Genomic DNA, 27,817 nt, shown 5'->3' with positions numbered 1-27,817 from the left:
GCAAATGATTAACTTCAGCTGTACCTTACGCATCTACACAATTTGTCCAAACAGTTTCAGGGACTCTTTAATGAAACTAACGCAAGCCAGCGATGCATCCTACCGCAATCGCCAAACTTTTTCAGGACAAAATTTGTCCGAACAGTTGAGGGTCCTTTTAAGAGAAAATGTATGCAGTCTTGTTACACTATGTAACCAATAAAAATAATTAACTAAATTGTAATGAAGAAAGGAGAAAGAATCTGTCCCAATAAACACCTGGTTTTTCCTTCCCTTTTACATTTTCGTCTCTGCTTTCTGGTGTTTCCTCTTCACAATGAAATTAACTGGAGTCGAATTAATGGAAGGCTACTATTCTAATTACTAATTTTCACTAAATTTCGATTCCCGCAATGAATTACGGTCTATTTATTTGTGCACATAGGCTGCAGCAGTTCATTCTCCGTTTAAAATATACAGCTGCCACTGTGGCAGCTGAATGACTGTCAGTACTGATGCGTAAGAGCACGGCTACAAAGGTGTAGCCGTGCACTTACGACGTACACCTTTGGTGTAGGTGATACGTGCACAGTGCTGACAACTGTACAACGTATCGCAAACACATATTTGTATGTATCCTGCCATGCTGAATGAGCTCTTCACCGTGTAGTTGCACAGCTTCCACAAGCACGCCTTCTATACAACGTTGAACAGCAATGTGTCACCAGTTTTCCAGGATCCTGGCACAGGGCATCAAAAGTCTGGTGCACAATGACATTGCAGTTCAGCAAGGAGCACTATACAGTAGACGGTTCAGGTATGTGTCGAAATTTGGACCGCACTTGACCTTTGTGAGCCCAGGCACAAAACTCAGATAGTCAATGAACAAGATAGTGAAGGTACATTTTTGCACATGCACAGGTATGTCTATGTCCCTTACTCTTGAACTAGTCACATCAATATCTGCTCAATATAACATCACCACTTGTAACAAGAAAGAAATAAAAATGTATTGAACAGAGCCGCATCTGAGGGCAACAGCACATCAGCCAAGGAACAGCGCGCCAGCAAACATGGATAGATGTTATCAGATATACAGAGGGAGGGGAATTCAATGTCTCCAGCTTTCAGTCACTGGTGGATGCATGAATTTTGAATGATAAATGGCTTTAGAGAATCAATGAAAAAAAAATGCAGCTAGAGCAAGAAGTCACTTAGCAATGGCAGAAAGAGGAACAAGAAACAAAGCAATTTGCAGCACCAAGCGAAGCAATCACGAAAGAACCTGAATACACAGTGTTCTTTTTTTCATATAGCTAACAGAATTTTCACAAATAATTTTGTAGCATCATACAGCATAAGCCAAGCTTTTGAGCTTGACTGCTCAAAAAAGCCGACATTATTTGCACAAAATATCAAAACTAATAATAATCTTATTGCGAAATATTTGGTACTTAAACGTTAACTTGATTATGTTTTTGGCGCGCACACAACAATGTACAAATAGTTGTAGGTGAGGTTACAAGGCACACACATATGCAGCTAATTCAGAGGATGACAACAGTTTTCAGATATGCATACCCAAAAGGTAATGTAAAATGCATTGATGTTCCAGGCATTTTTCTGCTTCCGTGCATAAAAAGGCACTTGGTTAGAAAAGCAAGTGGTACAGAAGTAAACTTTTACCTCAAGTTTGAGGGTGCTTATACGAAAACAGTTGCCAGCATTGAACTTGATTTCATAGTGGATGCCATGAAAACTCACTCGCTTGAATTTGTAAGTTGAATTATGTAATGGGAATAAATTGCTTGGCAGCTTCCGCAACATCTTTACCGGCAAACATACGCAGGGTGTGCTAGACGCTTCATGTTGTTCTCAGGAGTGCCTCATCATAAATTATGTGGTTTGGATGCTTGTTTTTTCTTGAAACACATGCTGTTATGAAAGTTGTATGCATAATCCCATAAAATGCATGCATTGTTCACTTCATTTTGCTGAATTCTTGAAGTCTGTACCTTAGAGGGGTATGAGCCACTGCTATTGCCCTGCACATCCACCGGAATTGGCCCAAATTTCGTTCTTTCTTTTCTTTTGACAATAAAGCTTCCATGCGAAAGTAAGTGATGAATCTTACTTTCAGAACGTCCCTTGTATGTATATAGCAGCCCCTAAGCTAAACAGTACTTTCTAGTGGTAATACTGTGGTATCTCTAAGGGCCATATAAAGGACAATAGTCTAGTTTTCATGCCAATTAGTATAGTATTTATTAGTGGGCACCAAAGCTCACCAAATGAAAGAATGCCCAAAGTAAGTTTTGTGAAAACAGGCCCTGATCGCGTGGTAACATCTTTAACCACGTATGTAATTTCTGAGCAATTTAGTTATACAAGCAAAACAGACTGAAGAAACTTTCATAAAGTTTCATGAGCAGTAGAAAGCTTATCTTCAAGTTTGTGAAAAATTACTCTTTCAACAAAAATGTGAATTACTCAATAAAAATACAAGGTATACCGTAGAGTAAGAAGTTTTTCCAAATATTTTGCTTTAACTTCACTGATGAGGTTGTCCTGTAAACTGAAGTTGGAAGGCTGTAAAATGTAATATGCAAACAGTCTGATCACAAGACATTGGTTTTAAAAGTCACTAAAACGTAATTCAGGTCAATAAACACAAGACTGGTACCATTATTGAGAAGCAAATGCAAGCACTGGCATTCCACATACATCGCAGTGCCACCCATTGGTTCTTACAACCAAAATCGTACTCAGCATATCATAGCATTTCACTTAGAGGTGCTGTTAAATGCGCATAGACTATGACACATACTGTAATGTTTCTCACCCTATATCTAAAGTTTGGCACCCCTTACTTATACTTCAAATACGCATTTGTGTTATGCACATACGAAAAAAATTTAACACAATAATAATGACCGGAATGTAAAGTATGTCAGCAATTTATCTATCTTTTCCTTGGTTGTTCCACATAGATATGGAGCAAGGTGAAATGATATTGCTTGGTTCCAATGCTTTAATTATTTAAGATGCAGTGCTGGAATTTTTAGACAGGAAACCTTGAAAAGTAATAAAGGAGGTCCCACTGCCTCTGCCTTCGTACGAAATGGATGGGAACAGAAAACTCAGTTCAAAGATTTTAACTCCTGCTGCAATAAATTTACGTAGTTCCTTGGACTGCTGAAACAAAAGACACTGGCACTAGGCAAGATGTCAAAGCATTATATAGTGGTAACAATCTGGCAATGTTAGAAAAAAATTGTGAACATGGTGTATTTATTGTAAAGGTACGTTTAATATTGGACAACATATCATGTTTATCTGTCAAGGTAGCAGGCATGTAACTTGGCTATCTACTTCTACAGCAACAAATAGAACAGGTTCTTTTCTTCATTGAGAAGATACCCATAGGTGAAGCAGATAAGCTAATCAGCCACCAGGCTGGTAAACAAAGAGCTCACCCCAACCCAAGAAGATTACAATCCGAGTCTGCTGCATGAGAGCCAAGTATTCAACTAAAGGGCATTGTCAGCTCTGTGGCACGTTTTCCTCCAGCCATCCCACCTGCTTGTAGCCTGCATTAGCACTGACAAAACCAGACACTGGCCAGCTTGCATGGTGGCACATGCCAGCCATGCAAGTGAGCAGGCCGCAAATGTCAGACAGTTTTTTTTTTTAATGCACAAAGTGCCCCTCTAAGAATGTCAAGTGTTTTTAGTATTTTTGCCAGCTGTAAACTATCAGAAAAGGTCTTCCTGCCAATTCCGTAAATATGTGGTCAACTTTAGTCAAAAGCAAACAGCCTCGCGCAAATTGGGTTGCAAATTGCCTCAGACTCGTTTATTTTTCTTCATTTACACGTGCAACATTTTCTGGCCTTATATGCTAGTTGTTGCAAATGAACTATACACAAACGTTCATAAAAATTTAGTCTTCACACAAAACATTGGCGGCATTTGATTATGAGGCCTAAATGAAGTTAACAGTGCCTGCAAAAATTTTTTCTGCCATGCTTTTAATGATTTCGACGTCAAACTTATAAGTCAAAGGGAAAAAATTCCACAGCTTAGTCAAGAACCTATGAAAACCAGTCATATGGCCAAATGAATGTTTACAGAAGGAATGGAGAAAATTAGTCTTGACTACATGAATTGAAGAGGACTACTAGATTTCAGTGTTAGCATTTCCTTTTTTTTCTTCATTTGAAGTTATAGGTCAGAGTCATACACAAATAGGAGTGTTGTCTTGCAAATCAATATAGGAGAGAGAAAGTGTCTAATCATAGCTAAATCCTAAAAAATATGCACAAAACAGGCTGACATGCTTTCATTATAAAAACTCCCATAGTTGTGAAGTCATGCGAAGGCAGTCACCTTAGGGCATTCGCATAGACCATGGAGTCAACTTCCCTCTAGGTAATATTACAAGAAACCATATGCTTGGACCCGGAAACCTCTCCGTGTAGTTTAGAAGTGACCTGCTCCCACAAACAAATCGATCAAACAATTGATGTACAAGAAACTCCAAGCCCCTGACCTTTAGGGCTTCTCCTCAGTGTGACAGGACATGTGGATCAAGAGTTTCTGATTCTGTGAAAAGGATGCGCTGCAGTGTGCACAGGAAAAGGAACGCACTCGCGTGTGGCAGCGTTCATGGCTTGTCAGATGTCCACTCTGAGTGAATGCTTGCGGGCATAGGTGGCACTTGAACGGGCGCTCTTTTGTATGCGTGCGCACATGCTGCTTCAGGGTGGAACTGTCGCAGAATGAGCTCGGGCAGTAGGGACACTTGACTGGACGCTCGCCTGTGTGGGTGCGGACATGCCGCTTGAAGTTGGAACTATCAGTGAATCCCTCAGGGCAGAGGTGGCAGTTGTAGGGGCACTCGCCAGTGTGTGTGCGTTCATGCCGCTTGAAGGCAGAAACAGTAGTGAATGCCTCAGGGCAGAGGTGGCACTTGAAAGGGCGCTCGCCTGTGTGTATCCGCAGGTGTGTCTGCATGCATGACTTGTACTTAGTCACAAAGGGGCACAGCTGGCAGGAATGCCGTTTGCCGGACACTGACACGAGCGAGTCGTACTGCTCCAGTGGCCCTGATGACAAGGAACCTGGAAAGTCACAGGGAGAACGTGAAGATCATATGAAGCATCTGTCCCGCATTTGATGGAGCTAAAGTGCTACATTAGGAAACGAAAATAGTTGCCACATTTGTAGGCAAAATATAGGATAACCTTGGCCTACCAAATCCTCGTATTATAGTTGTGGCATGCACACTGATTCAGTACATGTCTCAAGCAAGTTCCTATCTCTCTATACGTAATAAGTGTCCTGAATACATACAAACCCCTGCTCACAATACATAGACATTGGATTTGGCATGCAATTTCAATGTTATGACGAAACATAGATATGACTTTGCATATGTGACACTGCATTACACACTGACCTATTAAACTAAGTACAGTATGTTTCTCTCATATATAATTTATACAATCCAACACAACAATGGCATCAAATCATATTGGAACACATGAAGCATATCAAATGAAATATAAGTATGAATGAAAGAAAATAATATGAAATCACATGAAAAAACACGAAACTAAAATGGACACAGCCAGCATTTACAAAGAAATGAAAAGAATGACACCACATTTGTCGGTAGAGGACAATACTGCCATATTTCTCCACATAAAACAATGGATTGCTCCTCTCTGAATATTTTCCATGATCCTTTTTCGTTTCTCTCAATGACACTAACACAAACTTGCCCAACCTGCAGAATTGATATATATAACATAGGAACATATCCACATGACAGAATATCTTGACAGAGCTACATCCTTTGCTGATACATTTGCAGCCTGCTTTTTTTTTTTTTACCCTGATGATAGCATATCAGACACTGCAATAGAACCTCTTTTTCACAATTTCAGCAGAGTGACAGGGTAGCCAGTAGGTTTGTCATTGCGCTTGGTCCATAGAATAGAAAAGCACAGTTGGCAATCAGTAAAAGTCATAACAATATTCATGATCAAAATCGTAAGTAAATCACACATCAAATTGCTGCATCATGTAACACAGCAAACGAATGCATTCTTTCTGAGATCAGCCTATTGAGATGGATTCCTCACAAAGTCCAAACAAAACAACTTCTTCTGTGCCTTGTAGAAGGTCTGGACACATCCGTAACAGCAGAGAGATCCCTGTTAGGACCAACACAAACACAAGTACATGTAGACAAGCTTCTTTTCCCTTTGTATCGACAAGAATGTTTAGGTTGGGCCATGGTGCGACACTTAAAAATTTATTACAATTTCATATATCTATCAAGAACAATAGTTCATGCCTCTTGCATAAAAGTGGAATGTATTAGACCGGTGCTTCGAACAGAAATTTTGCTCTGCAAAGAGCCTTCATTCCAATGGCTCCTTCGCCAAACACCAAGTGTCCCAATGCTCCCGGCAGTGCTTATTCAGCACATCAAAAGTTTTATCACTGAGTACTCGTGAAAGCTATCCAACTGACATTGAATATGGTATCATTTAATCCATATATCGCTACTCAAGAGAAAATTCGTCCTCAAACAGGAATAGACTTCTGTCACTTAGCATGCAGATGGAACAAAAACGGTCATCAATGAGAGCGTTGTTAAAATTTATTCAGGTTACTTTCCCCAATCTTTTTCGGTTTGGCAAGAACTTGCCATGTTGGAAAGCTACAGCATAGACAAAAGCTTCATTTACTATCAGCTGGCATGAACTTCCACACTATACTTCTCGAAAAATGCTCTCCATGCATTACAAGGTCACATGAGAATTACTTTTCACGGGCAAAAGCATGACATAATGTGATCCACAGAACGCCCAAACTGGGGATAGCAACAGGCATTGCTATCGCTGTGCTGGAAACACCCGCCAATGGGACATACCTGCAGCCTAGAAAGTGGTGAAATGTACATGTTTAAACAGCACAAACTTCCAGGCAGTACTATCAAATTAATGTCAATTACAACAGTATATTTCAATGGCTCGTTACTGACCCAAATGAGCGCATCTTTCATTGTCTCCCCTTAACCATATTCTAGTAAAATCCACAGCACATGCAACAGTGCTAGGTTGGCCACAATAGCCTAGGTGTGCTCCACCAGGCTGAGAAGGTTGGCTCGCATTGTACTGCAATACGTATAGGCGCTGCCTGCTCCTTCAGAGATGTGCCATTCTGACAAAAAATAAATATACTCTGACTAGACTGATGGTTGGATCAACAAAAATGGATTGCCTCGGTTCTCAGTATGTGAGTATGCCTTCCCTATCTGTCAAAAATGATTTATTGTTTTTAAGTGCAGGATAATCCGCGCATGGCCTCAAGTCACTTGAGTGCAATTTTTGCTTTTATATATACATCGAGTCTACGCTCGTTACAATGGACCTGCATACAACAGACTTTCGAATACAATGCACCATATTTCAACCTTAGTTTGCTCTACTTATTTTAATTATGCAACGAGGTTCGCTCTTAACGGACCGCTCTACAACAGACTGTCGGCTACAGGAGACGAAATTAGCGGCAATTTTAGTCAAAATTGTTCGTATAAAACGGACTTTTGCCATGTAGACACCTGCTGACAACTGACTTGGGAGGGTGAGCCAATGATCACGACTCAATATGGCACACACAATGGAGGGAGGCGGGGCGGAAGCACACCGTCTTTTTTCGCAAGCGAGGCACAAGGGGACGTGCGGGAGAGTGGGGTCTACTCCGGCGGCTGCTGCTTACGGCACGGCCGCACGTGAGCCATATTTTGAAAGCGATCTGCGATGTGGACAAAGTGTACGAATTGAAGCTTCACATCTCGGGTGAAACTGCGACTTTTTCTGTTTGTTTCCTTTACTTAGGACATCCATCACTAACTATTTGCAATAACATTGTTACACATCGGGACCAATGTTTTGGAAGCGAGGCGTTTGAGATATAATGAACATCAGACAAAATGAGCATATTCTGTTGGATTATCAGCGTCCGTGGTAATGAGAGTCGATTAAATGTATGCACTGACACCCTGTTTCAAGTTAATTTGTTGAAATTAGCGCATGTGTTGTATCCTGTTTCTGTCCTTGTTTCTTGTGCTTCACTAGCGTTCACTTTTTTGGACTTCACCAAACTTCTACCCTTCTGTTATTTTTCGTACAATTCCACGAGAGCAGCTCGAAAGCCGCAGATTAGTAATTTCACATGTTACAAACTAAGCAAGCAAAGTTTCAGTCAGTAAACACAGTCACACAACAGTAAATTCACAACAGTAAATTCATAATAAATCAAACTACTATGTCATGTAGCAGGACGATCAAGTAGAGACTTAAGAGATGGATTTCTGGCAAAGTCTGAAGCACACGTATTCTTGGATGCTTTGCAGGAGGATAGACGCATCTGTGGTGACACAAGAAAGATCACAGTTGAAGTTAGCAAAAACAATAATAGTACATTCACACAAAAATTTCCCCTATGTATCAATAAACATACTGAGGGGAGAGAGACAGAGGCATATTAGCAATATAATATGATATCATTTATTTACTGCAAACCATTATTAAATAACGGCAAACCTACTTCATAATACTGAAATTTCTTTATTTTTTTCCTTCTGAGCCCAAATCACTACCTAAACAGTTTTCATTACAATGGCCCCTCCACAAAACACCACGTCTCAACATATTTTTGCCAGCACTCTTTAAGTTGATTAAAGTGTGACTGGTGGGGATTGCTGAAGGCTTTTCTACAATAATTGAAGGTGACATCTATCAAGTACTTCAATAAATACTCCAGAAAATGGTTGTCAAACAAGGTAATGTAGGTCCCTCCCCACGAAACACAAAACTTCTCAAGATGACTCAAAAGGTATATAGGCACATTGGTATAATATGAAACATTCAATTCACATTTGTAGCAAGAGGTTTTCAAAAACATTTTGAAAACAACCATTTCGAAGAGCCTATTTCGACATCCTTGTTTTTGACCGTGAATGTTTCCTTGTGAATTGTATCTGTAGTTGACAAAACTATATAGAAAGGTTTAGGTTTAATTCAGTTTCTAAAAGGTTGTATTGCCCTCAATTCTCCACACAAAGTAAAGCCCATACATTTAAACGTGCTTGGAAAAATAGAATTGGTGAGTTCCATGAATATGGCTATCTAGCAGATGCAATAAAATATGAATAACATGTAATTATGGTAGGCAAAAAAAAATTACATATCCTATAAGACGAATATGACTGTGGAGAGAACAGAGCTCTTATGCCATTCTAGAGGGTGTTTTTTTTTATACAACACAGATTTTTTACAAAAAGGCTATAAGAACCGCAAACATGTACCTAGGGAAGGTAGACATACTTTGCCACTAATAATGTGAGCTTCAGAATATTTGAAAAAAAAAAATTATTAATTTACTTTTCTATAAGTGCCTCAGGGGCAGTTGTATAAATGGTGCATTTGAAGGCAGTGACATTTTAATGCAGCCTAATTTTTGAAGATCGTTAAAAGTGCACCTGATTCAATATATTTGTAATTGGATTTCAAAGGTAAATCCAGGCAACATTGAAACCAAACGCCACGGGAACATGGGAGAGGCATCCCTTCTATCATATCAGATTGGAATTCCCCGTGATGACAAGAGTGAGAAAGTTTGAAAATGAATCTCTCGGACATTTGCAGCAGCTCCTAATACATCACACTTTGCCTGGAAGGTGCGTATGGTTGTATGTCGGGTCAAAATTTGCCGCAGCATGCCATCATTCAAACTTCGCCCCGCATTTCCAAAATATCTCAAATTATGTTTTTTTTTTATTTCTAAAAAAATGGGCATGCCATAAATTGTGATGCGCTAGAAGTTTCCCATGTAAACAATTGCCCTCATGTTAATAATAAAAGCAAATTCTTGTAAATTAGTCTTTTCGATTAACTTACACAGAAAAAAGTCTTTCCGGCCCGCCATAGAGCTTCTATGTAAAAACGACAGGTGTCTAACAGTCATAGCCTTTTTATTAAAAATCTGAATTATCAAAAAAAGAAAGCACCCTGTATATCTAAATACATGTAGAGATTCCTAGTTTGCTCACACTTTGTCTAACTTATATGCGCCTAATCAGAACATACGTGTTGATATCACATTACACAATGTGTAGGGCAAAATGGGCATGCAGGCCAACAGAGGAGTCTTAGTCTTCTCTCCCGTCTTACATACCCAATTTTCACTACACATTAAGTTTATGTGTCTGAGGTTAATAATCCTATGAGTCATGTGATAGTTGTTTTTTCGCAGTCGGAGACGGCTGCAAGTACTGCATCAAACGTCAGAATCCCAGCGCATAGCAAATGCAGTGAGGCGTACCTGCGTTGAGCTACGTGTGCTCCCATAATTCTATCAATTCAACGGAGCGGATTTGGCCTACATTTTCGATGGCGTGATATACTGTGCAATGGAGATTTTGTGGGATGGTATTCCTTTTGTTTAATAATGCCCATTGGCCTTCGTAGCTTATGACGCTGCCGAATGGCTGGATATTACTGTGACCCAGACGCACGGCCTGCATGGATGTACTTTCAAGAAAGCATAAATGCCAACTTCGAAGTGCCAAAAGTGCAAAAATGCACTCCAGAATAGTTTTCAAGGTTATAACCCTTCACAAACTGAGAATTTTAACATTTCAACAACATGTGTGTATCATCTGCATCTTTTGACACACTTGTTCAGGGACCTAATGTTTTGACAATGTGTGTGCATATATGTGAAAAACAGGCAATAAAAGAAAGGGCCCGCTACTCATAAAAGTTCTCAAAAACTTCCCTGAGGAAGTTTTCTAGACCTCTAATAATGTGGCATTGACACAGCTAGAAGAGGTTTTCAAGAAGTGTGCGTGCAAATAATGTTTCAACTGAGACTTCGTTGAGACATTTTGCTTATCCTTTAGAGAACTATTTTACAAATTCTTTAGCTGTTTCTCTCATAAGGAGCCAATAGACAATGATACCAAAGAAAGCATAGGGGAAATTATTTGCAGTTTTTATTGATGCAATGAAAATATATTTCAGTCAATAAAAGCTGCAAATAATTTACCTTTCTGAGTTGAGAAGTGCAAAATAACATAGACAGAGGAAAATAAAACACATACACAGCGCAGTAAAAATTTACCTGGTGCTTTCCTTGACGTCACACTCTGTTGGCTTCTTATGATTGCAACAAATAAAAATCCGGCTCCTAGTTTCCTTTCATCTTCTTTTTCAGCTGTTTCTGCGTATTATGGCTTGAACATCAAGGTTACTGTTGTCCAAGCTTATTTCAATTACGAATTTCTTGACTCCATCACTAGCCGAGAGTTTCAAGAGATAAAAAGGAAACTTGCTATGTTGTAATGTGGAAGCCTGCAGCACCAGGCATAACCTATATAAAAGCTTCATAAGACTCGCACATAATCATACCTGCCAAGTTTTATGTATTTATCGTAACGTGCCAGACTTTAAGCACTTGTTCATGATTGTTGCGTTGATGCCAATAATGTTACGATTTCTCATTTACGCCCATTTTAGGGTAAGACTGATTTAAGCCAGGGCAACACTGATATTAAAAAAATACAGACACTGCCTACTGAAAATTTATCAGCGTAACTGCTAGGTCTTGATCAATTATTCCAATCTAATCGTAGCAGCTCGACCAACTAATAGAAGTAATGAATAGAAATAAGGAAAAGCCTCTTTGCAAACATGAAAGAAGCCCATGAATACACCCAAAGTGCCTCGAGTGGCCAGTCACGCAGTTGTGTCCAGCTACATGGAATTTGCATATCTTTAAATCTTGGTGCCGCTATGGGCGCTTTGTGTATATTCACACACTTCTTTCACTCACGAAAAAAGATGTTTATGTAGCACGAATTCAGTAATAAAGAGCTGTATCAGGAATTTTTCAGCTGCTCTACAATTTTCCCACTGACACTTTTCATTTAGTTATATTTGAGAAGCTCATTAATTAAGACCAATTATGTAATTAGGCAGAATACAAAAAAATGATCTCAGTATCTCTAAGCGACAGCAAACAACATTACCTTGGTACTGTCCACTTATGTGGCATCTGCATATTTTAAATGTTTTGTGCAAGTTACGTAGGACACCGTATATATACTGCAGATGCTGACACAAGGTCGAAAACAACAGCCATACAATAGGACAAGTCTGCACACCTAACATGAGATAAAATATACATGTTCAAACAGGACATGAGTCGTCACACAGGGCACGAATGTTAAGAGATAACAGCGGACTAGAATTTTTCTGTCTTGCATTGAAGTTGTTTAACCAGATCAATGAGCTCTATCAACCACTCCCGAAACTTTCTTAGCTGCACTGTAGACACACTTATAATGCCATGCATTGGTTTTATTTGATGTTTATGTGCTCTAAACCCTCTTAAGCAGTTTTTTTTTACAGGAAATGTAACTGCATCGACACTGTTCCGTCAGTACTGTTTATAATATTTGCACTCAGAAATATTTATTTTGTTTATTATTCCATTTCCTTTTTCTCCTTAAAGGGAACGTGGAATGATTTTCACAATTTTGTTCAACCATACTGAGTTGTTAGATCATTAATTGTGGTTACCGGAACACGAGACCCGTTCGACGCTGCAACAGAGTGCTCGCAACACAAGCTGCTTCGATAGCTCTCGCTTGGGGTCGACTGCCAAGCAGTTGACGGAGAGTTTGGAGAGGCTTCGCGAGCATGCGCTCCTAGAGAACCGGAAGTCGACAACACGACGTGACATCATGATGCAGAGCCACTGAAGGTGGAGCTTAGCCGCGATCACTTGGCGAATTAGTTGAGGAAGAAATGCAGGAATATGGAGGAGGGTAACTTGTAATCGTCCGTAGCTCTCTTAATATGAGACGTTTCACACAAATTGTGGTGCGAATGATTAACTTAAGCTGTACCCTACGAATCTACAAAATTTGTCCGAACCGTTTAGGGTCCCTTTAAGTGAAAATGTATGATATCTTGTTATACTATGTAACCAATAAAAATAATTAACTAAATTGTAATGAAGAAAGGATAAAGAGGCTGTCCCAATAAACGCCCGTTTTTCCTTCCCTTCTACATTTTCCTGTCTCCTTTCTGGTGTTTCCTCTTCACAATGAAATTAACTGGAGTCGAATTAATGGAAGGCTACTATTCTTGGGGGGACCAAGTGAGATACTTGAAAAAGGCCTGCAGAAAAAGTATTTAAATTCTGAGGTTTTATGCTCCAAAACCATGACCTGATTATGAGGCATGGTATCATTGGGGACACCAGATTATTTTGGCCATGTGAAGTTCTTTCTTTAAAAGAACACTAAAGGCAAATGTGACGTCAGGCTCAAGTGATAGAGCTCAAGAATCTCTAAGGAATCAATTTTATCACAAACACAGCAATGGTAATCCATAAATTGAGGTAAATGCAGGACACTATTAAAGACTTCCACGGGACATTCAAATACTTGCCCAACGACAAAGGCACTTTCCATTTAAACTCTGTCGATAGTACTCAACCACTCATCCTAAAAACATAATTGTATTGCAGTATAAAACAAAAGAAAATGCTACTTGTCCAGTTATATTTCATTTTTAGAAAAAACACCTCACTGTGATTACCCTTGACAACAATACAGGTGGCCGAAAGGTTTAATTTTCGTTCAACTCTGCGGCATCCCCGCTTTCACGTTTGAGTAGCTTCATTATCGTGCAGCGCAGCTCTGGTTTTGTTGGCTCACGAAACTTCAACAAACTGCCAGTAGCAGAAAATTCCACTTCCATGTGATGCCATGGAATGCCAGAATGGTCCACACCACAAGACGAAAAGCAGCTACAGCAGTGAATCCACTGATCTCTCTTCTCCATGGTTTCTCCATGGAGAAGAGAGAGCAGTGGATCTCTCTTGGTTTCTCCATGGCCGCATGTTTGCATTTAGTGCAAAAAACATACCACGGTCTGCTGGGCGCCGCTTTACTCACCGACGGTAGTCACCAAACCAAATGTGGCAAAGGGCAATGATGGCGTATGTAACGTGACAACTACCCGGTTGGGTGACGAGAGACGAACTGCGATAAATGTATTCAGACCTTTCAAATGAAATTTTCTCGTAAAATAATTCTTTTCTTGGCCTGAAACAAGCATTGCAAGATTTCTGCAATGGTATTTATAGAATTCACGTTGACTTAGTATTTGCCTTTAGTGTCCCTTTAATGTGTACCTAAATCAATGAACACGAAAGTATATACAGTTTGCCCCTATCAAAACGAATCAAACCCACCTGCTGCTGAGCTGGGTCAGAGAAGGCTACCCGAGTGTTTCAAAAGGAACTGCTTACAATCAGCAACACTTATGAAACACGGTTGTAGCGTTTGATGAAGACTTCTACAATACCTCCACCATTGGTAGGGCCTCTGACTACACTCATGAGAGGAAACGCAGCAATTTACGTGGATCCGCAGTACCGACTACTCGTTATTAGTAAAAAATACAAGACCAGGATACATCTGGCAAAGGCCTGGTGCTGAATGAATAACGTAAAGACAACGGTCACATCAATATCGCATCTACAGATTTGCCAGCTGCAGTAAATATGGACGACGACCTGGGTGTTCTTTTAAAGGAGAAATTGAGACTAGTACGTTTGCTCAAGGAACCAGTGCCGTGACCCCTTTTGGCAAGGAATATCTCAATAAAATTGATCCACAAATTGGAGGAGGCACTAGCATGTTACAGTACTAAAAAGCAAGAATGGAACAGCAAGAACTGTACAAGAAATCTCAAACAGCCGCGGGAGTGGCTCCCACAGAAGTTTCCATGAAGTGAGCATAGCCTACATTGAAACACATTTTATTTCTCCAATGGTTGTACATTTTTTCCTCAACATATTAGAAAGGGTATTACTTATAAAGAGTGCTCCCACAATATGCTGTTGTTTTAACAACTACTTGTAGCAGGCAAATAAAGAAACCCATGCATGATTTTTGTTTTCATTTTAAGTCTTACTATGCAGCTGACTATGACCCTAGAGTTTCCATGCTAAAAAGCTTATTGAAGCTTGGGTATAGGCTAGTTAGTATTCAATTGCAAACACCACTTACAGTACGTACATACGTATGTATGTATGTAAGCACTGCAAATGAAGAAAACTTATGCTGTTTTCCAGTAATTGTTCTTTGATCACACAAAAAGATATAAACTGGTTCCAACTGACTTGAACATTAATTTTTCTGTCCCAGAGTTGAACTAGAAATATGTACTGAACCGGAACTAACAAAGTTTTGGCTTTACACGTAGCTTGTTGCTGCTTCTGCAGTTTCTGAGGCTGCTTGGTATCACCTTGGCAAAAACAGTCCAAGTCTTTAATTTTACACCCGCACGTAGACTAGTGTGCACATGCTACTGTTTATAGTCTCCTCTGTCTTTCTTTGCCTGTTAAGCACCACCGTGTCACTCTTCAATCTCTTGGTCCCGAGTAGAACTTGCAGTTTACATCAAAATAGTATGACTACCCACTTCGGATACAGGAGACAGACTTTCGATCTATAAAAAAATCATGCCAAGTGGCTTTATGGATAAGCAGTAAATGCCTTTTTTTCCCCCAGAAAGAGAGTTTCAGTGCTCAATTACTGAGTAGATAAGATTCAGCAATGTGTATGTCACTCGCTACACATCCATGCAGCCACACTTATTCTACCGTACTCCAGTCTGGTGCTGTTAGAGCCACATGTGCTGTAAAGGATGCTTATAGTGAGACTAGATTAAACAAGATATCGGATACAACAACGAGCAGCCTTTTGTATCTTTTTATCTGTTCCATAGGAAAACAAACTGCTTACTACAATGCCCCTAAGCCATGTTATTGCTGATAACAATGAAATCTGGCAACTGGGTGCATGCACCAAAAGGAAGACTAATGAAAAATCCTCTAGGGATAAAAAGCACGGGCCACATAACCCCATCTCCCTTTGTGCCGTGCACCTCACAGAGCTTGCCTTTATCGCTTCGTCAGCATTGCGTGTCCCTCTCCCGACTCCATTCCATCCTCTGGCTGACGTTGGAAGGGTGGAAGGGAGATGGGAGAAGGCCAGATGACAAAGGCATGCCATGTGAGGTGTGTAGCACAAAGGTGGGTTGGTGAAAAAACTTTATAAAAATTAAAATCTGGAGCTTTACGTGCCAAAACCACGATTCGATTATGAGGCAAGACATAGTGAGGGACTCCAGATTAATTTTGACCACCTGGGCTTCTCTAACGCACGCCCGATACACTGTACACAGACGTTTTTGCATTTAACCTTCATCGAAATGTGGCCACTGCAGCCGGGAATATATATTGTCACAGCCTAGTAGGAGAGGGGAAATCCGGTGTAAAGGACGTATGAAAGAACTTTATCAGAGCAGTCAACGCGACGTCGTTGTCTCTGTTTTTCTACTGGCATGCTACTTCAGCGTTGTTTTCATTGCCTGGCACATACAAGCGGCGATTATATAGGATGTGGCATATTTGTCCCTCCTTTAGAAAAAAACCCAATCTCCGAAGGCTGTCCACAGATGGTGCAAAGTTTAATGTCATGAGGAAAAGTATGGCTTCATACGAAGCATATGCACAACCTCGGCAGATGCCGCCGGCGTTTGGAGAAGTTATGGCTGCCGGGGACAACTTCCTAATTCCCATCTATTCCACACAACTCCACTTCCTATTCGTTATTGCAACCCTTATTTTCTTTTCTATCGTTGTGTCGTCCCCAGCTTCATTAAATATATTTGTCCTCACGTCCTCACTACGTAGGTTAGTGCGGGTTTACACAGTTTCCTCAGATTCAAGGATATACCGCATTTGCCGTAGACTATAAAATAAGAAAATAATGTGCACCAAAATCTAACGCGCACCCTACTTTTCATAAGAAATGCGAAGCATGCCTCTGATTATTGCAATCACTAAAATGAAAAATGAAACGATCATACGTTACCTTCAATATTCACACAATGTCCGACACTCAGCAACGATTCACAATACGTCGTTGCCCGTACTTTTTGCAACGATTCCGCAGTCGCTGCGACCGGAGTTGTCGGCCGCACCTCAACTAACCACTTGGCGAAATCGTTTAGCTACGCGCACAAGTATCCCAAAAGTAAAATACGTGTTGTCACCTGCTGAATATCTCAAACCCGCCTTTTGTGACAAGTTTTAAAATAAAACTGGCGCCCTGTAGCGGCGTCGCGTCCAACACGTGCAACATTCGACAAAACAACCCTAAACGTCACTTCCCGCGATTCACTAACGTCCGACGACGCACTGACGGTTGCTGACAACAAAGCGACTACGATTTCGGTTTCGTATTTAGTAGTGACGCGCAGGAACCTGCGGACAGGAGATGTTCATTTGAGGCGTGATTTGAGGGATCGCCAGTTTGTGCGCAGGCGCGAGTAAAGAGCAGACGCGAGAGAAAACATCTGAGCGCTTTTGCCAATCACACTAGTGTGTGTGTGTGTGTGCGCGCGCGTAAAGCCCCTTGCGCGCGCGCGCGCGCCACCGTTGGCGTGACGCGACATGAGAGATCACGTGAACACAGCGGCTGCTTCGGAAGCGCCGAAGCGAGTTGAAAACGAAAGTTTAAAGTCCCACCTGCACTGCGGATCGGAATAAGTGGTGAGGCCTTACCGCCTTGGGTGTCTGCGTGCCAACATTTGAAAGTACTATAATAGGTAGTGGCTGCCTTTGGAGGCGTGCAGCATGGTAGGCTACTGCTCAGTGTTCGTGCCGGACGTACGTACGCAACGGAGCCCGGTGTCAGCCTTAATTATTTACACGAAGCCGCAGGAAAAAAAGCTGCGTGAAGCTTGCCTCGCGAAACTTAGAACCGGCAGACAGCCATCGGCTACAACTCGGGTATGCAGCAAGCACAGACAGATTTCTGCTACTGCGCCGGGACTGCGATGTTCGGTGAGCAGCACAAAACGCGCACTGTGACGTTCGCCCGCGCCCCATGACGGTTTGGTCTATGAACTTGTTGATACTGGCAATTTCACTGTAAAGGCTGTTTCACATGCTGCGACTGCAACGACGAAAATCGGTGCTGTTGCACGCGTCGCAATGCGATTCTCATTTCACATGATTGCGATTTCAACAATGCGAATGGATGGACAGATGGATGGATGACGGCTATACCCTTTGTAACGGGCGGCGGCTGGCGCCACCTAGCCTTTTGCTCCCCCCTCCTATTTTATTATTATTCCTTTTTTTACCTTTCTTTATATCCTCTTTTTCTCAACCTAGTTTTTACTCCCCTCCTCCCCCCCAAGATAACTATCTAAAATAGTAGAGGAAACATTATGTCCCGATTTATGGTATTATCTATCCCTTGACTTCCTCCACCAATCCTCTAGCCTCCCCTTCGTTACTGCCACTCTTTTTCCGTCTATTTGCCCTCGTTCCCCGGGAAAACCTAATGCCCCTTCCATATCTGCCACTGTTCCCTCTGTCAGAGTCTAGCGAAAGTCTGTGCATCTCAGCACTATATGCTCAGTGGTCTCCATTTCGGCTCCGAAATTTCGGTTTACATTGTGTAAGGTATACACTGTGCACACAGTGTAAATGGTAATTTGTGCACAAGTGCTGGACACGTGCAATTTTCCGCGCGACCGCAAGCGTGCGGTGCGGCTTGCAGCGATGGGCGGCTCGAGATGTACGTTCAAACCACTGCTGCCATTTTGATTACCTCGCCGCCTCAAATCGGCGTTTTCGCACGCAGATCCGCTAAGTTTCTTGCCGTTGGGTGCCGTGTTTTTTTTATTAAAAGAATTCACTGCTGTCAGCAATGGCACGGACTCCGCCTTTGCGGTCTTAGCGATTGGCTTAGAAGCTTGGAAAGCACGGTGCATTGCCTGTCAGATCCCGAAAGTCAGCTTCGCCTCCTTACAGATATGTTACTTGGTGAAGCATACGCAAAAGTATTGCAGTGAAGCATAACAAGCGTGGGAAGGGGCTATTGCCACGGGACACACTATGTATTCCTTCATTATACACGCGTGCACCCGGTATTTCCTGTCAGAGCACTAGCACCGATATGCCTAATACGTGTACCGACAAGCCTTCAGAGCGTTTTCGAATGTGTCTGTGGCGGTTTGAGCCCTTAAGGGCAGTAAATGACAGGCATTTATTTTTTTCCAACTGGCCAATTTTTCGGACGTTTTCGCGGCCCCTAAGGAGTTCAAAAACTCGGACGTGGACTGTGCAACTGACCAAGATGCTTCAAATGGTTCGTGGGGCGAATGAGTGGCGGAAGGAGTACAAGAACAGAAAGGACCAACGCATTGAGGCATGAACGGGAAAGGAAGCGTGTTTCCGCCATTTTTAAGGAGCTTGAGCTCAAAAAACAAAGTGTTGGCTGATGCCGAGATGCAAGTGTCCCTCATGCAAGCCAAAATAAACTCTTTAAATAGGTGAAACACAACATTGAGGCATCGTGCGCGGGCTGAGAGTATGTCAGAACAGTTGAGGTTGACTTACGAGCTGTTGAGAGAGAATCTCAATTGTGACAAAGTTCGGGCCTCATACCACTGAGCTTGCTATCAGTTGATGCAAATAGCCCATATTCGAAAATATTTGCTTTTGCATGCATCTCCTTTTTTATTCGTATTTGAAAATGTCCGACTCAATTTGCAATTCTTTGGAAGAGATTTTATTTGCCGTGCATATTTACTAACTTCTCCCTTCTATTCTCTTTTTGAATAACATAAACACTACTCCATTGGTTTAACATAAACACTACTCCAAATAACATTGGTAGTATTGTCACCTGGAGAAGTTTTAGTATTCAAATTAGATTAAGTCGTTTTTTTTTAATTTTTTCATATGCTTACTAGAGAGTGACAGCACCGGGCGATATGGTTTCAGCTTGGCTTGACAAAAACATAGTTCTGCATCAGTCAGGGAATTTCGCAAAGGCACTCAGGGAATAAAACCTGGAAAACTCAGGGAATTTGGAAACGTAACTTGGTAGACACCCTGTAGAAACAGCAGATCAGGAAGGAAGCATTTTATAATAACTCGAGAGGCAGTGTGCTACTCTTTGAAGCTAGGTCAGGATATCTTAGAACGCGAAGCTATAAAAAAAAATTTAATGAAGAAGAAGACACATGTACTGTGTGGTAAATCTGTAGAAACAATAGAACACCTCGTACTAAAATGTGACCGTATCCATCCCAATGTCGATGCAGGCACAGTCACGCTTCCTGAGGCCTTGGGTTCAGAGATAACAATAGCCATGTAAATAAATATGCGGTGGAAATTAGCAAAAGGTGATTGGCGGCTCAAAAGCAGAGAGATGGCATAAGGTTAAAAGGGTAGGAAGACGTATTTAAAGAAAACGGCGAATCTTAATAACACACAACACAGGTAAACAAAAATAAAAAGCTGAGCATGGTGGCAACTGTCATCACCCCGTTCCAAAGGGGACGCTCCTACCTTCCATCCATCCCTCCATTCATGTTTGCGCTTCTGCTCATCCCATGAAACAGCAAGGTCAAGAAGCCAGGCTCTGTCCCCTCACTTGCATTTACCCGAATGCCAGACTCGCAAAATGCTATTGTGGTAGTAATGCTCCACTGTAACGGGACGGCCGCAAACGTGCAAATTCTGGCGCCGATCAGATACAATCAGATGCACTGCAGCCAGTCCACTAGTCTGCTGCCTTGCAGAGGGACAAGATGTCGCAGCTTGACATATTGCCAGTTGCCACGTTTGCAGTCCACAATGCAACAAAGCCGAATCATAGTGCTTGCGCAAACACTGAGACCAACTCTGACTGCTGAGCTCTCATCAAAATGGAGCATGTTGTAACACAAGAAGACGACGCTTGCTGTGTGCCGGAAGTGCTTAAGTGTAGTGAGAAGTTCTTGTGCATTCTCTTTCTCTTACTTTCTTTTTATACAAACAAATTAACTAACATTTCAACTATTATGAACATAATTTGTTCACCATAAAGATGGAAAAATTATCGATTACGCGCCTGCATGGGCAGCCAATCGGATAGCTCGCCTTACTGACGTCAATTGGGTGATTTACGTCATATGGGCAGGGGCGGCTGAAAATTACGCCGAGCAGTGTGCAGCGATGTACAATTTTTAAAACCTTATAATAAATTACATGCCTTACGTACAGGACCTTACTACACCGACCGTATTACAGGACCTACTCTAATGACTCAGTACGTTTGTACAAAATCGTCAAAATCATTTCAGGGCCCCTTTAAGTGCACAATGACTACTGCGTGTGTTTATTACAAAGCAATGAGCTAGTTACTGGTAACTTATACTAACTAGGGGTGGGCAAATATTATGCACTAAGTATTTATATTCTTATTTGGAGAAGACATAGTTATGTTCGAATATTAAAAGCTAACAAAATATTTCGTGATGAAAGAATGTTAAAGCCTGGTTACTGTTCTCTGTCTGCCAAAAAAAGTATCACAAATTCTCAGAAGTGAAACAACTAAAGTTTCTGAAGAAAGACAGAAAGAAAATTGGTAATGCGAGCTTTGTCTTCAGACCTATGATTTTTACTTGTAGTCTACCATTTAGTGTTTCTGGCAGCCTCGTCTTCTAGCAGTTTTATCTACAGCACTACATTCTGTGATATTAACTTTGCAACTGGCAAGGTCAATTTTTTTTCCAGTCAATTCGTGTAAGAATTCCACAAGTCTGTAATTTTCGTGAAAAAATATATGCCGTAGTCAACTTTCATTTTGGTAATATTACAAAAAAGTATGATTGAGGCAGCTGAAAGCTTCTCTATGCAGTTTTGAAATCACCTACTGCTATAAAAAATTCAACCAATCAACTGACAAAAAAACCAACCCTGCAAGCCCCTCACTTCTAAGGCTTCTCCCCTGTGTGATGCGACATGTAGATCAAGAGTCGATCCTTCCGTAAGGACATGCTTCAGTTCACACAGGAAAGGGACAATCTCGCGTGTGCCTGTGCAGATGCTGCGAATGTGTCCATGCACAGACGACACTGGTAGGGACGCTCGCCTGTGTGGCTGCACAGGTGTCCTGTCATGTGCTGCTTGCTCTTGGTCATGTAGGTGCACAGCCAGCAAGAATGAAAACGGGCATACAAGGACACAAGTGACTGGTACTGCTCCTGGGGCTCTGGAAGCGAGGAATCTTCGAAGTCACAGAGAGCACAGGAAGGCGTTGAAAACAATATGTCAATGCTTGATGGAGCTAGAGGTTTGCACCTGGCAATCAAGGAGGATTGCCACGCTTCTTGGCAAAGTACGTCACAACCTAACCCATATATTACTGTGGCGGCAACAATGAACTGTTGCAGCACCGGATGTAGCATCAGACTACTACCTACAATCTACACGTCTTGGTATATATAAGGAACCTCACTGCAAGCAACAAACTTCTGGTGGTTACACATTGAGGTTGACTCAGGCATGCAATTCTGATGTTATGGCTAAGTGGTAAAAGTGGTGTGTTACACGTATGTAACATACGGCATAATGTAGTTGTGATTAAACAAAACATCACATAATTTTTTGGCATAGAAGTACAGGCAAACCTCGATATAACAAATTTCAGTATAATTAAATACTCAATATATCAAAGTATTTCACCTTTTATATCTTCTTGTCTATAGAACACCATGTATTTAAAATCTCAATGCAACAAAGTGTGCTTATACACTTGAATATGATGAAATTTTACTGCAGCAGCAAAGGTATACCAAGACAGTAAATATAAACTTCCGTGGATGCAGATAGTCAAATGGTAGAATTACAAGTGGCTGCTTGTGAATGCACCTCTCAAGGCGGAGGAGCATCATGTTCCATATAAGGGCCAAGTGTGATAAGATCCTATCAGGCCTTGCACGCTGCATGCATTACTTTGAGAGAGAGCGTACAAGGGTGAGTTGAGAACAGTGGTGGCTTGATGAGCACCGTCTTCCGTTGCGATCAAGGGGAAAGGACCAGAAGGGAGCAAACTCATGGTAACGCGATCAAGACTCGCCAAAAAGCATTAGGAGAGAGTACGAAGCTCTACTTAAATAACTGCTAGATAAGCCTAATTCTGGTTCTATAACAGCTCTATAATACAGGCAGAAATGAAGCATATGACAATCGCCACTTTTAATAAGAAGCATATATTCATCACAACTTTATACAACAGCAGCATATGAAATATGTTCACTAAAATAAACAATACAGGTTTCTCAAACAGTAAAAGAGAAAAAGTGATAGGCACACATTGCAGTACTGAAGTAATGACAATTTAAGAATGCCAGTGTTATTAAACATAAAAATAAATGCAGTACAAGGAACCAAATTCACAATTGGGACATAATATACAATAAAAAATGTATTACTATACTTAAAGTCCCAAAACACATAACACATACAGGGCCAATGTTCAAATGAGGAAAGAACACACATAACAACTGTTACTTTTGTTTGCGGATCACTAATCAAATTATTCTGTTTTACAAGGCAGCAGCAAAATTTCCTCTCATGGACAACTATGCCTATGCAATTTTTGAGACCAGAATAATAATAATAATAATATTTGGGGTTTTACGTGCCAAAACCACTTTCTGATTATGAGGCACGCCGTAGTGGAGGACTCCGGAAATTTTGACCACCTGGGGTTCTTTACCGTGCACCTAAATCTAAGCACACGGGTGTTTTCGCATTTCGCCCCCATCGAAATGCGGCCGCCGCAGCCGGGTTTAAGACCAGAAAAAAGGGAGCATAATTCAAAAGCAGCTTACTATGTCAAATATCCAGCTACAAGATCATGCAGGACATCATGGTACTCAAGGTACAACTTGAGTACGCGGTCACAATGCAAGCCTGGCTACACCTATGACACACTGAAATGTACACGATACACATATACCCCATGACCACGTTGTGAAGGGTGTCACCCTTCCATCTGCAGCTCTTGCTGTTTCCTTCCATATAAGTGTGAAGCTAGTAGAAAGAATAAGCTTATATGGCTTGGTTCCAACAATTTACATATAGAGAATGCGGCGTTACACTTTTTGTTAGAAAACTTCAAAAAATGGTCGAGGAAGCCACACACACTGCTTCCAGCTCTTTACAAGACGCATGGACACAGCAAACACAAGTTTAGAGATTTTAACTGCTACTGCAATAAAATCACGTATTTACCTGGACTGCTGGAACAAATAAGCCCTGACACTAGGCAAGATGTAAATGCACTAATAAGGTAGCAATCTGGTGATGTTTGAAACTAACTTTGAAAATAGTTTCGAACAAGACAGAAGTTGAAAGAAAGACGGAAATTTAAAGCGATCAGGAGTAGCAGAACAAGGAATGATGCTTTAAGCAAACATTTCAACAAGACTTATCAGATTTTCTTGGAAGCAATTCTTATGTACGTGTAGCTCTCTTTCCCCCTGTGCTAGAGGAAGAGAATAGGCTGGAGTGTGGTCTGGCATAGCTATCCTAGAGGTAGTAGACACATCAGAAACGATAAGGGGAGAAACTTGGCACATACTACTCTGCCCAGGTCTTAATTATATGTTTCTGTTTTGTTTACTAACTTTATTTTCCCTTGTTAAAATAATATAGACAAACTTATTTACACAGTCATGAGCACATTTCAGACCAAGCCACATTCAAGACAATCCATACCATCGTTATGCTGGCATAGCTCTGAAGTCACAGGAAAGAAAGTTTAAGAAGTTCTCACAGACAGTCGTGACAGCTCAACTTAGATAAAATTACAAGGAACTCTATGGCTGAAGGAGCAGGAAACCTCACATTGCAGTATAGAAATCGCCTAGTGCCACAAAGAATTAGATCAATCGGTTCAGCTACAAAAAAAGAAAAAGATATGAAAGCCCCTGATCTTTAGGGCTTCTCCCCTGCATAACAAAACATGTGGACTAAGAGTTTATTCCGCGACATGATACGCTCTCCTGTGTGGCTGTGCAGGTGCTCTTTCAGATGGGAATTTCGAGTGAATGCACAAGGGCATAGGTGGCACTGGTAGGGACGCTCTCCTGTGTGGGTGCGCAGATGCTCTTTCAGGTGGCAATTCCGAGTGAATGCGCATGGACACAGGTGGCACTTGAAGGGGCGCTCGCCTGTGTGTGTGCGCACATGAGTCGTCATGCGCGCCCTTTTCTTGGTCTTGTAAGGGCACAGCCGGCAGGAATGCAGCCGGCTGTGCACAGACTCGAGCGACTCGTACTGCTCCAATGACCCCAATGGTGGGGACCCTGCGAAGTCGCAGAGAGCACATGAAAGCGATGCAAGTGAGGCGTTACACAACTGAACTAGTGTGCTATACCTGGCAATCAAAAAGACTTGCCACACTTGTCTGCAAAATACATGATAACCTTGGGCTACACAAACAACACATCACTGTCTTGGCAGCAGTGCGGTACATGTCTCACATAAGTTCCCATCACTCTATGCATACAAATTCTTGCTGGCAATATATGGAGGTTGGAGTTGGCATGAAATTTTGATATTATGCCTAATTAGTAGAATTACTCTTTGTATTTAACACTGCATCAGCCACTCACCTATTAAACTAAATATGAATTTTTTTGCGTCACAATGAAACCATCAACTGATATTTTAACACACAAAGAACATGAAATGAAATATGAATTAAAGCAATTATAGTGATATAAAACGAAAAAAAAATCTTGAACCGTTTCACTCTCTGAAGGTGGATGGCCAGCAAAGCTGTGTAGCACACCACAAACAGGCGACACTGAATTTCGAACAAAGGTACGAACACATTTATTGTCCTGGTTACTGGTCATCGTGACAAAAGGTATGCACACACATTTATTTTTATACATCCGTGTTCATTTGTCTTATACATTTGTTATATGGATTTGTGTTTCAATTTCATGATATACTAAGGCAAAGAATTTGAGACCATTGGCAGACAATAGAGACAGTGCGTGCACTTTCACGTTTCCTAGGTGACACGGGCCTGGACTCACGCCTGTGATACCAGTTGTGTTATGTGTCCTTCACCTCGTTCCAACGTTACTAGACTAGCTTTGCCTCGTTCCTCCCATTATCATCCGCCATTGTAACCCTTTTTCTTCCCCTCTTCCCCTTCCTTTACGTAGAGTAGCAGGCCAGATGCTCCATTATCCGGCCGACCTCTCTACATTTTCCAATCATTAAAATACTTCTTCTTTAGACCGAAATCACTGCACCAGTTGGCAGTGGGCCAGTGCCATCAGCGCCTTCGCAGAGGGAGGGGCAGTATGGAAACGCTGGCATGGTGAATGGCAACATAGCCAGCTGTAGAACAAGACAACGATGAACATGCAAGCAGTGGTACGAACACGTTCGCACAATTACGCCGAGGGGGCACTAACGAGCCAGCTGTGGTAGAAAATGACGACGCCCACATGAGCAGTGGCACGAGCCATTGCTAATGATAGTTCTTGGTCACACAGATTTGTTCACAGACACGAAAACTGCATGGAACCCTATCCATAAACAGCTTCACTCTCACATACGAAAAAATAAAATAAGCACAGCTTTTATAAAGGTTAGAAAGGCACCACATTTGCTAGTGGAGAACATCGCCATATTTCTGTGACAGTTATTTTACTACTTCAACAAAAGTAATATGAAACTGCAAAGTTCTGAGGGTAACTTATCCACCAGTTTGTGTTTCTGCCACTGAAGCTAACTCACAAACTAGATAGATTTCTAAATACCTGCAGAATCCCATGCTATATATTAGCTTGACTGAACTATGTTTTCAGCACAGAGTAAGATATAAAAGAAAAATATATATGGGAGAGCCAACCAATCTTACAGCAGTGTTTCCTTTTTTGATGAAAAAGGGCTGTTTTGGAACTTGTACAGATGGCGACGCTTGGCATTGCTCTGCACCAGCTGCTAGATTTGGTGCATTTCGTTCACCACTGTGTCACCAACCACAGTCATCGCATTCTCCCCCTTTGTTTGTTCCACCTCCAACTACAGACGAGTGCGCTGTACGCTCTCTTCAGCACATCAGTGTACATATACCTTTGCCGTCTGCTTCAGCTTCCACTGCAGATGCTTAGCTGTGGATATTCACTTGTCATGATCATTCTGGATAAATCTTATCACTCGAAATCCACACAAAGTATTCATGTTAAACTCTCGCTATCTCCACCCCACAGCCTGTCCTCACTATTAGTAGCAAGTAAACCATCAGGGATATCTAGGCTTTTGCTAGACTTTCTGCTTGCATATATCATGTACATATCATGACACAATGATTACTTGCAAACGAAAAAAACATGTGTGGATGTTTAACATCTCAGTACAGAGCACTTAAAACATAAAAGAAATGGGACAACGAATGCACTATAACCAGAAATTAAACCTGCATCAACGTTCACTTTTACAGCTATGTCCTTAGGAACGTCCTTGTTTCACTAAATAAACCCTTTGCACATAGGCGACAAGAAGAGGAAATTTATCATTTCCGTTTGCCGTGCCTGCACTGTTATCCGAGAACAGAAGTGTTCAGGAGTTCTCTAATCCACCATCAAACGAGCTTAACTTAAAATCACTACATGCCCAACGAGAAATCACGTTGGGTTCAACAAAACACAAACCATGACAGAAACAATACAGTGTACCGCGACAACTGCGTAGCATGACAACAGTTTGAGACAAGTCGGTATAAGATGGCAGCAACCAATTTAAGCTTGCAAAACTTATCCAACAATCGAGCAATGCAAAGTGCATTTTTGAAATCG

General features: G+C 41.4%; 3 protein-coding genes across 19 annotated transcripts in view; all 3 read right to left on the bottom strand.

The window, feature by feature from the left end:
- Positions 1–4,659, bottom strand: part of LOC139061136 (zinc finger protein 596-like) — a 31,491-nt gene extending 26,832 nt beyond the window's left edge. The window contains exon 1 of the mRNA XM_070540747.1: positions 4,531–4,659. The gene's annotated coding sequence lies outside the window, so the exon portion shown is untranslated. The remainder of the gene's footprint in view (positions 1–4,530) is intronic.
- On the bottom strand, positions 61–17,426 carry LOC135916747 (zinc finger protein ZFP2-like). Of its 6 annotated transcripts, XM_070540741.1 has the most exons (6): positions 17,017–17,426; positions 14,026–14,112; positions 8,321–8,423; positions 6,817–6,931; positions 6,128–6,199; positions 61–5,101 (listed from the first exon to the last, which is right to left on the bottom strand). In XM_070540741.1, the coding sequence occupies exons 4-6, from the start codon at positions 6,833–6,835 to the stop codon at positions 4,533–4,535; spliced, it is 660 nt and encodes a 219-aa protein (XP_070396842.1). In that variant the 5' UTR covers positions 6,836–6,931; positions 8,321–8,423; positions 14,026–14,112; positions 17,017–17,426; the 3' UTR covers positions 61–4,532. The 6 variants fall into 6 exon arrangements, with proteins under 6 accessions (XP_070396842.1, XP_070396844.1, XP_070396843.1 ...); XM_070540743.1 differs by lacking the exon at positions 8,321–8,423; XM_070540742.1 differs by lacking the exon at positions 14,026–14,112.
- Positions 17,427–23,162: 5,736 nt separating this feature from the next.
- LOC135912313 (zinc finger protein 677-like) overlaps positions 23,163–27,817 on the bottom strand; it is a 46,568-nt gene continuing 41,913 nt past the window's right edge. For 11 of the 12 annotated variants that reach the window (XM_065444703.2, XM_065444704.2, XM_070540736.1 and 8 more), the window contains one exon: positions 23,163–25,303. In XM_065444703.2, coding sequence (XP_065300775.1) covers positions 24,976–25,303 — 328 coding nt within the window. In that variant the 3' untranslated portion in view covers positions 23,163–24,975. The remainder of the gene's footprint in view (positions 25,304–27,817) is intronic. The other variant, XM_065444712.2, reaches the window with a different exon arrangement.

Source organism: Dermacentor albipictus, chromosome 6, assembly GCF_038994185.2.
Source record: "Dermacentor albipictus isolate Rhodes 1998 colony chromosome 6, USDA_Dalb.pri_finalv2, whole genome shotgun sequence".
Classification (NCBI taxonomy): domain Eukaryota; kingdom Metazoa; phylum Arthropoda; class Arachnida; order Ixodida; family Ixodidae; genus Dermacentor; species Dermacentor albipictus.
Note: the sequence above shows the minus strand (reverse complement) of the source record. Positions and strands in the feature narration are given on the sequence as shown.